The sequence below is a fragment of the Palaemon carinicauda genome, chromosome 13 (genome assembly GCF_036898095.1).
Source record: "Palaemon carinicauda isolate YSFRI2023 chromosome 13, ASM3689809v2, whole genome shotgun sequence".
Classification (NCBI taxonomy): Eukaryota; Metazoa; Arthropoda; class Malacostraca; order Decapoda; family Palaemonidae; genus Palaemon; species Palaemon carinicauda.
The window spans coordinates 32,712,894-32,729,895 of NC_090737.1; the positions used below are offsets into that span (position 1 = coordinate 32,712,894).

A 17,002-nucleotide genomic window follows, 5' to 3' on the forward strand; every position below is an offset into this window, starting at 1 on the left:
AGCATGCTTTGTTACCTGATGAAGATTCACCTGTACTGTTTCTTCATCAGGTGGACAAATGAAGAAAGAACAAGTCTGACTTTTCCTCAGCAGCAGCACCAGAAGAAGAAGAAGGAGGACGAGCAGCAACATTAGTAGGAGGAAAAGGACAAGGAGTAGCAGCAGTAACAAAAGCAGCAGAGAAAAGAAGTCTCACTTGGTCTAGCATGCTTTGTTACCTGATGAAGATTCACTTGTACCGTTTCTTCATCAGGTGGACTAATGCAGAAAGAACTAGTCTGACTTGTTCTCAGCAGCAGCAGCAGCAGCAGCAGCAGCAGCAGAAGAAGAAGAAGAAAGAGGACCAGCAGCAACATTGGTAGGAGGATAAGGACAAGGAGCAGCAGCAGCAGCAGCAGCAACAGCAGTAACAAAAGCAGCAGAGGGAAGAAGACTGACTTGGTCTAGCACTCTTTGTTACCTGATGAAGATTCACCTGTACTGTTTCTTCATCAGGTGGACAAATGCAGAAAGAACAAGTCTGATTTCTTCGCAGCAGCAGCAGCAGCAGCAGCAGTAACAAAAGCAACAGAGGGAGGAAATCTGACTTGGTCTAGCATGCTTTGTTACCCGATGAAGATTCACTTGTACTGTTTCTTCATCAGGTGGAAAAATGCAGGAAGAAGTAGTCTGACTTCTCAGCAGCAGCAGCAGAAGAAGAAGGAGGACGAGCAGCAACATTAGTAGGAGGAAAAGGACAAGGAGCAGCAGCAGCAGCAGCAGCAGCCGCAGTAACAGCAGAAGTAGTAACAAAAGCAGCGGAGGAGAAAATTCTGACTTGGTCTAGCATGCTTTGTTACCTGATGAAGATTCACTTGTACTGTTTCTTCATCAGGTGGACAAATGCAGAAAGAACAAGTCTGACTTCTTCTCAGCAGCAGCAGCAGTAGCAGCAGCAGTAACAAAAGCAGCATAGGGAACATGTCTGACTTGGTTTAGCATGCTTTGTTACCTGATGAAGATTCACCTGTACTGTTTCTTCATCAGAAGAACAAATGTAGAAAGAACAAGTCTGACTTCTCCTCAGAAGCAGCAGAAGAAGAAGAAGGAGGACGAGCAGCAACATTAGTAGGAGAAAAAGGACAAGAAGCAGCAGCAGCGGCAGCAGCAACAGCAACAGGAGTAACAAAAGCAGCAGAGGGAAGAAGTCTGACTTGGTCTAGCATGCTTTGTTACTTGATGAAGATTCACCTATACTGTTTCTTCATCAGGTGGACAAATGCAGAAGAAACAAGTCTGACTTCTTCTTAGCAGCAGCAGCAGAAGAAGAAGGAGGACGGGCAGCAACATTAGTAGGAAGAAAAGGACAAGGAGCAGCAGCAGTAACAGAAGCAGCAGAGGGAAGAAATCTTGACTTGGTCTAGCATGCTTTGTTACCTGATGAAGATTCACTTGTACTGTTTCTTCATCAGGTGGACATATGCAGAAAGAACAAGTCTGACTTCTCCTCAGCAGCAGCAGCAGCAGAAGAAGAAGGAGGACGAGCAGCAACATTAGTAGGAGGAAAAGAACAAGGAGCAGCAGCAGCAGTAACAAAAGCAGCATAGAGAACATGTCTGACTATGTTTAGCATGCTTTGTTACCTGATGAAGATTCACCTGTACTGTTTCTTCATGAGATGGACAAATGTAGAAAGAACAAGTCTGACTTCTCCTCAGCAGCAGCAGCAGAAGAAGAAGGAGGACGAGCAGCAACATTAGTAGGAGGAAAAGGACAAGGATCAGCAACAGCAGCAGCAGCAACAGCAGCAGGAGTAACAAAAGCAGCAGAGGGAAGAAGTCTTGACTAGGTTTAGCATGCTTTGTTACCTGATGAAGATTCACTTGTACTGTTTCTTCATCAGGTGGACAAATGCAGAAAGAACAAGTCTGACTTCTTCTCAGCAGCAGCAGCAGAAGAAGAAGGAGGACGAGCAGCAACATTAGTAGGAGGAAAAGGACAAGGAGCAGCAGCAGCAGCAGCAGTAGCAGCAGCAGTAACAAAAGCAGCATAGGGAACATGTCTGACTATGTTTAGCATGCTTTGTTACCTGATGAAGATTCACCTGTACTGTTTCTTCATGAGATGGACAAATGTAGAAAGAACAAGTCTGACTTCTCCTCAGCAGCAGCAGCAGAAGAAGAAGGAGGACGAGCAGCAACATTAGTAGGAGGAAAAGGACAAGGATCAGCAACAGCAGCAGCAGCAACTGCAGCAGGAGTAACAAAAGCAGCAGAGGGAAGAAGTCTTGACTTGGTTTAGCATGCTTTGTTACCTGATGAAGATTCACTTGTACTGTTTCTTCACCAGCTGGACAAATGCAGAAAGAACAAGTCTGACTTCTTCTCAGCAGCAGCAGCAGAAGAAGAGGGAGGACGAGCTGCAACATTAGTAGGAGGAAAAGGACAAGGAGCAGCAGCAGCAACACCAGCAACAGCAGCAGGAGTAACATAAGCAGCAGAGGGAAGAAGTCTTGACTTGGTTAGCCTGCCTTGTTACCTGATGAAGATTCACTTGAACTGTTTCTTCATCAGGTGGACAAATGTAGAAAGAACAAGTCTGACTTCTCCTCAGCAGCAGCAGCAGAAGAAGAAGAAGGAGGACCACCAGCAACATTGGTAGGAGGAAAAGGACAAGGAGCAGCAGCAGCAACACCAGCAACAGCAGCAGGAGTAACAAAAGCAGCATAGGGAAGAAGTCTTGACTTGGTTTAGCATGCTTTGTTACCTGATGAAGATTCACTTGAACTGTTTCTTCATCAGGTGGACAAATGCAGAAAGAACAAGTCTGACTTCTTCTCAGCAGCAGCAGCAGCAGAAGAAGAGGGAGGACGAGCAGCAACATTAGTAGGAGGAAAAGGACAAGGATCAGCAACAGCAGCAACAGCAGCAGGAGTAACAAAAGCAGCAGAGGGAAGAAGTCTTGACTTGGTTTAGCATGCTTTGTTACCTGATGAAGATTCACTTGTACTGTTTCTTCATCAGGTGGACAAATGCAGAAAGAACAAGTCTGACTTCTTCTCAGCAGCAGCAGCAGAAGAAGAGGGAGGACGAACAGCAACATTAGTAGGAAGAAAAGGACAAGGAGCAGCAGCAGCAACACCAGCAACAGCAGCAGGAGTAACATAAGCAGCAGAGGGAAGAAGTCTTGACTTGGTTAGCCTGCCTTGTTACCTGATGAAGATTCACTTGTACTGTTTCTTCATCAGGTGGACAAATGCAGAAAGAACAAGTCTGACTTCTTCTCCTCAGCAGCAGCAGCAGAAAAAGAAGGAGGACCAGCAGCAACATTGGTAAGAGGAAAAGGACAAGGAGCAACAGCAGCAGAACCAGCAGCAGCAGTAACAAAAGAAGCAGAGGGAAGAAGTCTGACTTGGTCTAGCATGCTTTGTTACCTAATGAACATTCACTTGTACTGTTTCTTCATCAGGTGGACAAATGTAGAAAGAACAAGTCTGACTTCTTCTCCTCAGCAGCAGCAGCAGAAAAAGAAGGAGGACCAGCAGCAACATTGGTAAGAGGAAAAGGACAAGGAGCAACAGCAGCAGAACCAGCAGCAGCAGTAACAAAAGCAGCAGAGGGAAGAAGTCTGACTTGGTCTAGCATGCTTTGTTACCTGATGAAGATTCACCTGTACTGATTCTTCATTAGGTGGACAAATGTAGAAAGAACAAATCTGACTTCTCCTCAGCAGCAGCAGAAGAAGAAGGAAGACGAGCAGCAACATTAGTAGGAGGAAAAGGATAAGGAGCAGCAGCAGTAACAAAAGCAGCAGAGGGAAGATGTCTGACTTGGTCTAGCATGCTTTGTTACCTGATGAAGATTCACTTGTATTGTTTCTTCATCAGGTGGACAAATGCAGAAAGAACAAGTCTGACTTCTTCTTCTCAGCAGTAGGAGCAGTAGCAGCAGCAGTAACAAAAGCAGCATAGGGAAGATGTCTTACTTGGTCTAGCATGCTTTGTTACCTGATGAAGATTCACCTGTACTGATTCTTCATTAGGTGGACAAATGTAGAAAGAACAAATCTGACTTCTCCTCAGCAGCAGCAGAAGAAGAAGGAGGACGAGCAGCAACATTAGTAGGAGGAAAAGGATAAGGAGCAGCAGCAGTAACAAAAGCAGCACAGGGAAGATGTCTGACTTGGTCTAGCATGCTTTGTTACCTGATGAAGATTCACTTGTAATGCTTCTTCATTGGGTGGACAAATGTAGAAAGAACAAGTGTGACTTCTCCTCAGCAGCAGCAGCAGAAGAAGAAGGAGGACGAGCAGCAACATTAGTTTGAGGAAAAGGAAAAGGAGCAGCAGCAGCAGCAGTAGCAGCAGCAGTAACAAAAGCAGCATAGGGAACATGTCTGACTTGGTCTAGCATGCTTTGTTACCTGATGAAGATTTACCTGTACTGTTTCTTCACCAGATGGACAAATGTAGAAAGAACAAGTCTGACTTCTCCTCAGCAGCAGCAGCAGAAGAAGAAGGAGGACGAGCTGCAACATTAGTAGGAGGAAAAGGAAAAGGAGCAGCAGCAGCTACAGCAGCAGGAGTATCAAAACAGCAGAGGGAAGAAGTCTTGACTTGGTCTAGCATGCTTTGTTACCTGATGAAGATTTACCTGTACTGTTTCTTCCCCAGATGGACAAATGTAGAAAGAACAAATCTGACTTCTCCTCAGCAGCAGCAGCAAAAGAAGAAGGAGGACGAGCTGCAACATTAGTAGGAGGAAAAGGAAAAGGAGCAGCAGCAGCAACAGCAGCAGGAGTATCAAAACAGCAGAAGGAAGAAGTCTTGTCTTGGTCTAGCATGCTTTGTTACCTGATGAAGATTCACTTGTACTGTTTCTTCATCAGGTGGACAAATGTAGAAAGAACAAGTCTGACTCCTCCTCAGCAGCAGCAGCAAAAGAAGAAGAAGGAGGACCAGCAGCAACATTGGTAGGAGGAAAAGGACAAGGAGCAGCAGCAGCAGCAGCAGTAACAAAAGCAGCAGAGGGAAGAAGTCTGACTTGGTCTAGCATGCTTTGTTACCTGATTAAGATTCACTTGTACTGTTTCTTCATCAGGTGGACAAATGCAGAAAGAACAAGTCTGACTTCTTCTCAGCAGCAGCAGAAGAAGAAGAAGAAGGAGGACCAGCAGCAACATTGGTAGGAAGAAAAGGACAAGGAGCAGCAGCACCAGCACCAGCAGCAGCAATAACAAAAGCAGCAGAGGGAAGAATTCTTACTTGGTCTAGCATGCTTTGTTACCTGATTAAGATTCACTTGTACTGTTTCTTCATCAGGTGACAAATACAGAAAGAACTAGTCTGACTTCTCAGCAACAGCAGCAGAAAAAGGACGAGCAGCAACATTAGTAGGAGGAAAAGGACAAGGAGCAGTGGCAACAGCAGCAGTAACAAAAGCAGCAGAGGGAAGAAATCTGACCTCGTCTAGCATGCTTTGTTAACTGATGAAGATTCATTTGTACTGTTTCTTCATCAGATGGACAAATGCAGGCAGAATAAGTCTGACTTCTCCTCAGTAGCAGCAGGAGAAAAAGAACGAACAGCAACATTAGTAGGAGGGAAATGACAAGGAGCAGCAGTAGCAGTAAGAAAAGCTGCAGAGGGAGGAAATCTGACTTGGTCTAGCATGCTTTGTTACCCGATGAAGATTCACATGTACTGTTTCTTCTTCAGGTGGACAAATGCAGAAAGAACAAGTCTGACTTCTTCTCAGCAGCAGCAGCAGCAGCAGCAGCAGCAGCAGCAGAAGAAGAAGGAGGACGAGCAGCAACATTAGTGGGAGGAAAAGGACAAGGAGCAGCACCCAGCTGAGAGAAGAAGTCTGACTTGGTCTGGCATGCTTTGTTACCTGATGAAGATTCACCTGTACTGTTTCTTCATCAGGTGGACAAATGCAGAAAAAACAAGTCTGACTTCTTCTTCTCAGCAGCAGGAGCAGTAGCAGCAGCAGTAACAAAAGTAGCATAGGGAAGATGTCTGACTTGGTCTAGCATGCTTTGTTACCTGATGAAGATTCACCTGTACTGTTTCTTCATCAGGTGAACAAATGTAGAAAGAACAAGTCTGACTTCTCAGCAGCAGCAGCAGAAGAAGGAGGACGAGCAGGAACATTAGTCGGAGGAAAAGGACAAGGAGCAGCAGCAGCAGAGAGAAGTCTGACTTGGTCTAGCATGCTTTGTTACCTGATGAAGATTCACCTGTACTGTTTCTTCATCAGGTGGACAAATGCAGAAAAAACAAGTCTGACTTCTTCTTCTCAGCAGCAGGAGCAGTAGCAGCAGCAGTAACACAAGAAGCATAGGGAAGATGTCTGACTTGGTCTAGCATGCTTTGTTACCTGATGAAGATTCACCTGTACTGTTTCTTCATCAGGTGGACAAATGTAGAAAGAACAAGTCTGACTTCTCAGCAGCAGCAGCAGCAGAAGAAGAAGGAGGACGAGCAGGAACATTAGTCGGAGGAAAAGGACAAGGAGCAGCAGCAACAGAGAGAAGAAGTCTGACTTGGTCTAGCATGCTTTGTTACCTGATGAAGATTCACCTGTACTGTTTCTTCATCAGGTGGACAAATGCACAAAGAACAAGTCTGACTTCTTCTCCTCAGCAGCAGCAGAAGAAGAAGAAGAAGGAGGACCAGCAGCAACATTGGTAGGAGGAAAAGGACAAGGAGCAGCAGCAGCAGAGAGAAGTCTGACTTGGTCTAGACTGCTTTGTTACCTGATGAAGATTCACCTGTACTGTTTCTTCATCAGGTGGACAAATGCAGAAAAAACAAGTCTGACTTCTTCTTCTCAGCAGCAGCAGCAGTAGCAGCAGCAGTAACAAAAGCAGCAGAGGGAAGATGTCTGACTTGGTCTAGCATGCTTTGTTACCTGAAGATTCACTTGTACTGTTTCTTCATCAGGTGGACAAATGCAGAAAGAACAAGTCTGACTTCTTCTCAGCAGCAGCAGCAGCAGAAGAAGAAGGAGGACGAGCAGCAACATTAGTAGGAGGAAAAGGAAAAGGAAAAGGAGCAGCAGCAGCAGCAGTAGCAGCAGCAGTAACAAAAGCAGCATAGGGAACATGTCTGACTTGGTCTAGCATGCTTTGTTACCTGATGAAGATTCACCTGTACTGTTTCTTCACCAGATGGACAAATGTAGAAAGAACAAGTCTGACTTCTCCTCAGCAGCAGCAGCAGAAGAAGAAGGAGGACGAGCTGCAACATTAGTAGGAGGAAAAGGACAAGGTGCAGCAGCAGCAGCAGCAGCAACAGCAGCAGGAGTATCAAAACAGCAGAGGGAAGAAGTCTTGACTTGGTCTAGCATGCTTTGTTACCTGATGAAGATTCACTTGTACTGTTTCTTCATCAGGTGGACAAATGTAGAAAGAACAAGTCTGACTTCTCCTCAGCAGCAGCAGCAGAAGAAGAAGGAGGACGAGCAGCAACATTAGTAGGAGGAAAAGGACAAGGAGCAGCAGCAGCAGCAGCACCAACAGCAGCAGGAGTAACAAAAGCAGCATAGGGAAGAAATCTTGACTTGGTCTAGCATGCTTTGTTACCTGATGAAGATTCACTTGTACTGTTTCTTCATCAGGTGGACAAATGTAGAAAGAACAAGTCTGACTCCTCCTCAGCAGCAGCAGCAGAAGAAGAAGAAGGAGGACCAGCAGCAACATAGGTAGGAGGAAAAGGACAAGGAGCAGCAGCAGCAGCAGCAGCAGTAACAAAAGCAGCAGAGGGAAGAAGTCTGACTTGGTCTAGCATGCTTTGTTACCTAATGAAAATTCACTTGTACTGTTTCTTCATCATGTGGACAAATGCAGAAAGAACAAGTCTGACTTCTTCTCAGCAGCAGCAGAAGAAGAAGAAGGAGGACCAGCAGCAACATTGGTAGGAGGAAAAGGACAACGAGCAACAGCACCAGCACCAGCAGCAACAATAACAAAAGCAGCAGAGGGAAGAATTCTTACTTGGTCTAGCATGCTTTGTTACCTGATTAAGATTCACTTGTACTGTTTCTTCATCAGGTGACAAATACAGAAAGAACTAGTCTGACTTCTCAGCAACAGCAGCAGAAAAAGGACGAGCAGCAACATTAGTAGGAGGAAAAGGACAAGGAGCAGTGGCAACAGCAGCAGTAACAAAAGCAGCAGAGGAAAGAAATCTGACCTCGCCTAACATGCTTTGTTAACTGATGAAGATTCACTTGTACTGTTTCTTCATCAGATGGACTAATGCAGGCAGAATAAGTCTGACTTCTCCTCAGCAGCAGCAGGAGAAAAGAACGAACAGCAACATTAGTAGGAGGAAAATGACAAGGAGCAGCAGTAGCAGTAAGAAAAGCAGCAGAGGGAGGAAATCTGACTTAGTCTAGCATGCTTTGTTACCCGATGAAGATTCACATGTACTGTTTCTTCTTCAGGTGGACAAATGCAGAAAGAACAAGTCTGACTTCTTCTCAGCAGCAGCAGCAGCAGCAGCAGCAGCAGAAGAAGGAGGAGGACGAGCAGCAACATTAGTGGGAGGAAAAGGACAAGGAGCAGCAGCAGCTGAGAGAAGAAGTCTGACTTGGTCTGGCATGCTTTGTTACCTGATGAAGAGAACAAGTCTGACTTCTCCTCAGCAGCAGCAGAAGAAGAAGAAGGAGGACGAGCAGCAACATTAGTAGGAGGAAAAGGACAAGGAGCAGCAGCAGTAACAAAAGCTGCACAGGGAAGATGTCTGACTTGGTCTAGCATGCTTTGTTACCTGATGAAGATTCACCTGTACTGTTTCTTCATCGGGTGGACAAATGCAGAAAGAACAAGTCTGACTTTTTCTCAGCAGCAGCAGAAGAAGAAGAAGGAGGATGAGCAGCAACATTAGTAGGAGGAAAAGGACAAGGAGCAGCAGCAGTAGCAGCAGCAGTAACAAAAGCAGCACAGGGAAGATGTCGGACTTGGTCTAGCATGCTTTGTTACCTGATGAAGATTCACCTGTACTGTTTCTTCATCGGATGGACAAATGCAGAAAGAACAAGTCTGACTTCTCCTCAGCAGCAATAGCAGAAGAAGAAGGAGGACGAGCAGCAACATTAGTAGGAGGAAAAGGACAAGAAGCAGCAGCAGTAACAAAAGCAGCAGAGGGAAGATGTCTGACTTGGTCAGCATGCTTTGTTACCTGATGAAGATTCACCTGTACTGTTTCTGCATCAGGTGAACAAATGTAGAAAGAACAAGTCTGACTTCTCAGCAGCAGCAGCAGCAGAAGAAGGAGGACGAGCAGGAACATTAGTCGGAGGAAAAGGACAAGGAGCAGCAGCAGCAGAGAGAAGAAGTCTGACTTGGTCTAGCATGCTTTGTTACCTGATGAAGATTCACCTGTACTGTTTCTTCATCAGGTGGACAGATGCAGAAAAAACAAGTCTGACTTCTTCTTCTCAGCAGCAGGAGCAGTAGCAGCAGCAGTAACAAAAGTAGCATAGGGAAGATGTCTGACTTGGTCTAGCATGCTTTGTTACCTGATGAAGATTCACCTGTACTGTTTCTTCATCAGGTGGCCAAATGTAGAAAGAACAAGTCTGACTTCTCAACAGCAGCAGCAGCAGCAGCAGAAGAAGGAGGACGAGCAGGAACATTAGTCGGAGGAAAAGGACAAGGAGCAGCAGCAGCAGAGAGAAGAAGTCTGACTTGGTCTAGCATGCTTTGTTACCTGATGAAGATTCACCTGTACTGTTTCTTCATCAGGTGGACAAATGCACAAAGAACAAGTCTGACTTCTTCTCCTCAGCAGCAGCAGAAGAAGAAGAAGAAGGAGGACCAGCAGCAACATTGGTAGGAGAAAAAGGACAAGGAGCAGCAGCAGCAGCAGAGAGAAGAAGTCTGACTTGGTCTAGCATGCTTTGTTACCTGATGAAGATTCACTTGTACTGTTTCTTCATCAGGTGGACAAATGCAGAAAGAACAAGTCTGACTTCTTCTCAGCAGCAGCAGCAGAAGAAGAAGGAGGACGAGCAGCAACATTAGTAGGAGGAAAAGGAAAAGGAGCAGCAGCAGCAGCAGTAGCAGCAGCAGTAACAAAAGCAGCATAGGGAACATGTCTGACTTGGTCTAGCATGCTTTGTTACCTGATGAAGATTCACCTGTACTGTTTCTTCACCAGATGGACAAATGTAGAAAGAACAAGTCTGACTTCTCCTCAGCAGCAGCAGCAGAAGAAGAAGGAGGACGAGCTGCAACATTAGTAGGAGGAAAAGGACAAGGAGCAGCAGCAGCAGCAACAGCAGCAGGAGTATCAAAACAGCAGAGTGAAGAAGTCTTGACTTGGTCTAGCATGCTTTGTTACCTGATGAAGATTCACTTGTACTGTTTCTTCATCAGGTGGACAAACGTAGAAAGAACAAGTCTGACTTCTCCTCAGCAGCAGCAGCAGAAGAAGAAGGAGGACGAGCAGCAACATTAGTAGGAGGAAAAGGACAAGGAGCAGCAGCAGCAGCAGCACCAACAGCAGCAGGAGTAACAAAAGCAGCAGAGGGAAGAAATCTTGACTTGGTCTAGCATGCTTTGTTACCTGATGAAGATTCACTTGTACTGTTTCTTCATCAGGTGGACAAATGTAGAAAGAACAAGTCTGACTCCTCCTCAGCAGCAGCAGCAGAAGAAGAAGAAGGAGGACCAGCAGCAACATTGGTAGGAGGAAAAGGACAAGGAGCAGCAGCAGCAGCAGCAGTAACAAAAGCAGCAGAGGGAAGAAGTCTGACTTGTTCTAGCATGCTTTGTTACCTAATGAACATTCACTTGTACTGTTTCTTCATCAGGTGGACAAATGCAGAAAGAACAAGTCTGACTTCTTCTCAGCAGCAGCAGAAGAAGAAGAAGGAGGACCAGCATTAACATTGGTAGGAAGAAAAGGACAAGGAGCAGCAGCACCAGCACCAGCAGCAGCAATAACAAAAGCAGCAGAGAGAAGAATTCTTACTTGGTCTACCATGCTTTGTTACCTGATTAAGATTCACTTGTACTGTTTCTTCATCAGGTGACAAATACAGAAAGAACTAGTCTGACTTCTCAGCAACAGCAGCAGAAAAATGACGAGCAGCAACATTAGTAGGAGGAAAAGGACAAGGAGCAGTGGCAACAGCAGCAGTAACAAAAGCAACAGAGGGAAGAAATCTGACCTCGTCTAGCATGCTTTGTTAACTGATGAAGATTCACTTGTACTGTTTCTTCATCAGATGGACAAATGCAGGCAGAATAAGTCTGACTTCTCCTCAGCAGCAGCAGGAGAAAGAGAACGAACAGCAACATTAGTAGGAGGAAAATGACAAGGAGCAGCAGTAGCAGTAAGAAAAGCAGCAGAGGGAGGAAATCTGACTTGGTCTAGCATGCTTTGTTACCCGATGAAGATTCACATGTACTGTTTCTTCTTCAGGTGGACAAATGCAGAAAGAACAAGTCTGACTTCTTCTCAGCAGCAGCAGCAGCAGCAGCAGCAGCAGAAGAAGAAGAAGGAGGACGAGCAGCAACATTAGTGGGAGGAAAAGGACAAGGAGCAGCAGCAGCTGAGAGAAGAAGTCTTACTTGGTCTGGCATGCTTTGTTACCTGATGAAGATTCACTTGTACTGATTCTTCATTAGGTGGACAAATGTAGAAAGAACAAGTCTGACTTCTCCTCAGCAGCAGCAGAAGAAGAAGAAGGAGGACGAGCAGCAACATTAGTAGGAGGAAAAGGACAAGGAGCAGCAGCAGTAACAAAAGCAGCACAGGGAAGATGTCTGACTTGGTCTAGCATGCTTTGTTACCTGATGAAGATTCACCTGTACTGTTTCTTCATCGGATGGACAAATCCAGAAAGAACAAGTCTGACTTCTTCTCAGCAGCCGCAGAAGAAGAAGAAGGAGGATGAGCAGCAACATTAGTAAGAGGAAAGGGACAAGGAGCAGCAGCAGTAGCAGCAGCAGTAACAAAAGCAGCAGAGGGAAGATGTCTGACTTGGTCTAGCATGCTTTGTTACCTGATGAAGATTCACCTGTACTGTTTCTTCATCAGGTGGACAAATGCAGAAAGAACAAGTCTGACTTCTCCTCAGTAGCAGCAGCAGAAGAAGAAGGAGGATGAGCAGCAACATTAGTAGGAGGAAAAGAACAAGGAGCAGCAGCAGTAACAAAAGTAGCAGAGGGAAGATGTCTGACTTGGTCTAGCATGCTTTGTTACCTGATGAAGATTCACTTGTACTGATTCTTCATTAGGTGGACAAATGTAGAAAGAACAAGTCTTACTTCTCAGCACCAGCAGCAGAAGAAGAAGGAGGACGAGCAGCAACATTAGTAGGAGGAAAAGGACAAGGAGCAGCAGCAGTAGCAGCAGCAGTAAAAAAAGCAGCATAAGGAAGATGTCTGACTTGGTCTAGCATGCTTTGTTACCCGATGAAGATTCACTTGTACTGATTCTTCATTAGGTGGACAAATGTAGAAAGAACAAGTCTGACTTCTCAGCACCAGCAGCAGAAGAAGAAGGAGGACGAGCAGCAACATTAGTAGGAGGAAAAGGACAAGGAGCAGCAGCAGTAACAAAAGCAGCAGAATGGAAGAAGTCCTGACTTGGTCTAGCATGCTTTGTTACCTGATGAAGATTCACTTGTACTGATTCTTCATTAGGTGGACAAATGTAGAAAGAACAAGTCTGACTTCTCCTCAGCAGCAGCAGAAGAAGAAGGAGGAGGACGAGCAGCAACATTAGTTTGAGGAAAAGGACAAGGAGCAGCAGCAGTAACAAAAGCAGCAGAGGGAAGATGTCTGACTTGGTCTAGCATACTTTGTTACCTGATGAAGATTCACTTGTACTGCTTCTTCATTAGGTGGACAAATGTAGAAAGAACAAGTCTGACTTCTTCTTCTCAGCACCAGCAGCAGAAGAAGAAGGAGGACGAGCAGCAACATTAGTAGGAGGAAAAGGACAAGGAGCAGCAGCAGTAACAAAAGCAGCAGAATGGAAGAAGTCCTGACTTGGTCTAGCATGCTTTGTTACCTGATGAAGATTCACTTGTACTGATTCTTCATTAGGTGGACAAATGTAGAAAGAACAAGTCTGACTTCTCAGCACCAGCAGCAGAAGAAGAAGGAGGACGAGCAGCAACATTAGTAGGAGGAAAAGGACAAGGAGCAGCAGCAGTAACAAAAGCAGCAGAATGGAAGAAGTCCTGACTTGGTCTAGCATGCTTTGTTACCTGATGAAGATTCACTTGTACTGATTCTTCATTAGCTGGACAAATGTAGAAAGAACAAGTCTGACTTCTCCTCAGCAGCAGCAGAAGAAGAAGGAGGACGAGCAGCAACATTAGTAGGAGGAAAAGGACAAGGAGCAGCAGCAGTAACAAAAGCAGCAGAGGGAAGATGTCTGACTTGGTCTAGCATGCTTTGTTACCTGATGAAGATTCACTTGTACTGCTTCTTCATTAGGTGGACAAATGTAGAAAGAACAAGTCTGACTTCTTCTTCTCAGCAGCAGCAGCAGAAGAAGAAGGAGGACGAGCAGCAACATTAGTAGGAGGAAAAGGAAAAGTAGCAGCAGCAGTAGCAGCAGCAGTAACAAAAGCAGCATAGGGAAGATGTCCGACTTGGTCTAGCATTCTTTGTTACCTGATGAAGATTCACTTGTACTGTTTCTTCATCAGGTGGACAAATGCAGAGAGAACAAGTCTGACTTCTTCTTCTCAGCAGCAGCAGCAGAAGAAGAAGGAGGACGAGCAGCAACATTAGTAGGAGGAAAAGGACAAGAAGCAGCAGCAGTAACAAAAGCAGCAGAGGGAAGAAGTCCTGACTTGGTCTAGCATGCTTTGTTACCTGATGAAGATTCACTTGTACTGATTCTTCATTAGATGGACAAATGTAGAAAGAAAAAGTCTGACTTCTCCTCAGCAGCAGCAGAAGAAGAAGAAGGAGGACGAGCAGCAACATTAGTAGGAGGAAAAGGACAAGGAGCAGCAGCAGTAGCAGCAGCAGTAACAAAAGCAGCATAGGGAAGATGTCTGACTTGTTCTAGCATGCTTTGTTACCTGATGAAGATTCACTTGTACTGTTTCTTCATTAGGTGGACAAATGCATAAAGAACAAGTCTGACTTCTCAGCAGCAGCAGCAGAAGGAGGAGGACGAGCAGCAACATTAGTTTGAGGAAAAGGACAAGGAGCAGCAGCAGTAGCAGCAGCAGTAACAAAAACAGCATAGGGAAGATGTCTGACTTGGTCTAGCATGCATTGTTACCTGATGAAGATTCACTTGTACTGTTTCTTCATCAGGTGGACAAATTCAGAAAGAACAAGTCTGACTTCTCCTCAGCAGCAGCAGCAGAAGAAGAAGGACGAGCAGCAACATTAGTCGGAGGAAAAGGGCAAGGAGCAGCAGCAGCAGAGAGAGATATTTAAACTGGCTTTCACAAGGCACTAGAAGAGTTGGAAGACTCAGGATTATAAAGCATGAAGTAAGATATTGTGATTCGAGAAGTATTGAATTAAAAGCTGAAGATAGAGACGACAAGCGAAATCTAATTGAGGCCCTTTGCGTCAATAGGCGTGGGAGATGATGATGATGATATGTGGGCCGTGGCTTCAAGCATCTAGCTCAAGGCGAGTCACTTAGCCTCTTTCTTCCTCTAAAAATCCTTTAGTTGCTCTACCAATGCAAAATAATGGATGATCCTTAATATCTTCCAAAATAATTTGAATTTATTTTTTATTTCTTTTATTTTAGGTATAAATAAATCCTTATCATTCACGATTGAGACTATCCTAGCAGTTCAATTATCACTATTTATTACCCTGGTCAATTTAGATTTTTTTGTATTTACGTTAGTGTTTGCAGACATTTTTTCTTAAAGAATCGAGAGATATTTGGATGCTTTGTATTTCCATGATTCGGCATGTTTCTATCTCTCTTTGTGTTTTCCCTTTTATTTTTCTTCATTTCATCTTTTTTTCTTAAATCTTCGATTGTATTCCTTTCTTTTGTAGATAAAAGTACCTCTTTGATGGCTCGTTCATAGTATGAGGTAACAATGATAAGAATAAAATGGATAAGTACAACTTAGGACGAATATTGTTTATGGGATCAGCTTCGCCCCTCTTTGATGTATCTATCATGCTGTTCACTCTAATGTTGCTCCATTTACCACCATATCAAAAAGGCAACATGACAGTTATCAACATGGAAATTAGCAGGAACGGTGAAAATATATCCTATTTCAATTCCTGAAATTTTCATTGTGATATGTGAATTATTATAGGAACAATGTATATAGTAGAGTTTTTTAGATATTTCTAACATTTGGGTTGACACCCCTCTCAAGGATGTTACCATATTTTGGTCAATCTTCTTGAAGGTTTCACCCCGAGTGTCAACAGCTTTAACCCTGGATAGGTACGGTCCTCGGACACCCCTTTAAGGGTATACTCGGACGCGAACGACCCCGACGCCAAAAAAAATTCTTGAAAAATCAGTTTTTGCAGTAACCTCCTTTTTTCTTTTGCCAAAAAAAACTTCAATGAATGCTTAAAACAACTGTAAAGATAAATACTACTCATCTGCAGAAAAACTATTTATTATAAATATTTTAAAAAATTAAGTAGAAAAAAAAAAGACCTGACATAAAAATTCATAAAAAAAAAGTTTATACATATATACACAAATCCTTTTAGGAATTGATTCTTGAATGTTTAGGACACATCTTGATGTATTTTGGATGAAGTCAGACCCATGGAGGTGAAGATCTGAAATGAGAAAAAAAGGGTAACTTTTTTTGGCCAAAAAAAATTGTCCAAATTTCATGAATTTTTTTGGGTACCCAAATGAAATAGGAAGTGGCTAATTTTTTTAGGGAATAAACATATGTTATCCTAAAATTGAAATATGTAAAAAAATCTTCATTATTTTGTAAATTACATTTATATCAGGGGCCATATCTAAAGGTAATTTTTTGAGTACTTGGAAATTTCGTAAAAAAATACATATATTTAATATATAATATGATATTTATGCAGGTAAAAATATACCAAAATATCACAAATTCTATAGGGAACAAGAATATATATAGATAGGGCAGCTTACGCTTCGGATATGTCCACAAAATGGCCGCCAACCACACTGACTCAGACTCCCTAATCTGCCACTTGAAATGTAGGAAGGGTATGTCAATTTCAAGGTGTTATTTACTAATCTAATTATTATTGGATATGCATAAAAATTGTATGGTGGGTTGCTGGATAATTGTCGATTATTTTACGACTATAAAATTAAAATTCTGACCCAAAAATTTTTTTTTTGAAGGGAAATAAAATCGAAAAAAAAAAATGTAAAACAATATTTTAGCTAAAAAAATTTGATGATATTCAATAAAAAAAAAAGTAAACAAAATTTTCCGACAAATAAACATCTAGAGGAATCATTACTCTGTGATAGTTCCTTAGTACGTAGTAATTTTGAAAGAATTGGGAAAAAACGAAAAAATGGCAATCACCGGAAAATCGAACACATACCTATATATACGCCATATCTGGCTAAAAAAAAGATAGGCATGGGTGGCCAGATCATCTAGAAACACTTTCCAACACTATAAAAATATAAGTTTTGCGACACTACTTGCCAATTCCTTACGGTAACATGACTAAGCAAAAAAATGCAAAACAAATAAAAAGGGGCACTCGTGGAAAAATGGCCATTCTAATATACGGCATTTCAGAAAAAAAAAATTTCAGCCACGTGCTAGGCAAACCATCAAGGCATATTTTCCGACAAATAAACATATAAATAAAATATTACTCTGTGATAGTTCCTTAGTACGTAGTAATTTTGAAAGAAATGGGAAAAAACGAAAAAATGGCAATCACAGGAAAATCGAACACATACTTATATATACGCCATATCTGGCTAAAAAAAAAATAGGCATGGGTAGCCAGATCATCTAGAAACACTTTCCAACACTATAAAAATATAAGTTTTGCGACACTACTTGCCAATTCCTTACGGT

The 17,002-nt window shown here is 43.3% G+C and overlaps 1 protein-coding gene across 1 annotated transcript; it reads left to right on the forward strand.

Moving 5' to 3' along the window:
* The first annotated feature begins 652 nt into the window (after positions 1 to 652).
* On the forward strand, positions 653 to 13,586 carry LOC137651493 (spidroin-1-like). Its single transcript, XM_068384719.1, has 9 exons — positions 653 to 664; positions 1,027 to 1,161; positions 2,329 to 2,463; positions 3,003 to 3,137; positions 10,802 to 10,882; positions 11,622 to 11,732; positions 12,234 to 12,353; positions 13,047 to 13,154; positions 13,443 to 13,586. Exons 1-9 carry the CDS (start codon positions 653 to 655, stop codon positions 13,584 to 13,586), a joined length of 981 nt encoding a protein of 326 aa, XP_068240820.1.
* Positions 13,587 to 17,002: the final 3,416 nt, after the last annotated feature.

Bases quoted from the DNA above. Each gene is read 5' to 3' on its own strand.
- LOC137651493 (XM_068384719.1), top strand. The intron at 3,138-10,801 runs GTAACATAAGCA...TTTCTTCATCAG, and splicing joins CACCAGCAACAGCAGCAGGA to GTGGACAAATGCAGAAAGAA. The intron at 12,354-13,046 runs GTAAAAAAAGCA...ATTCTTCATTAG, and splicing joins CAGCAGCAGTAGCAGCAGCA to GTGGACAAATGTAGAAAGAA.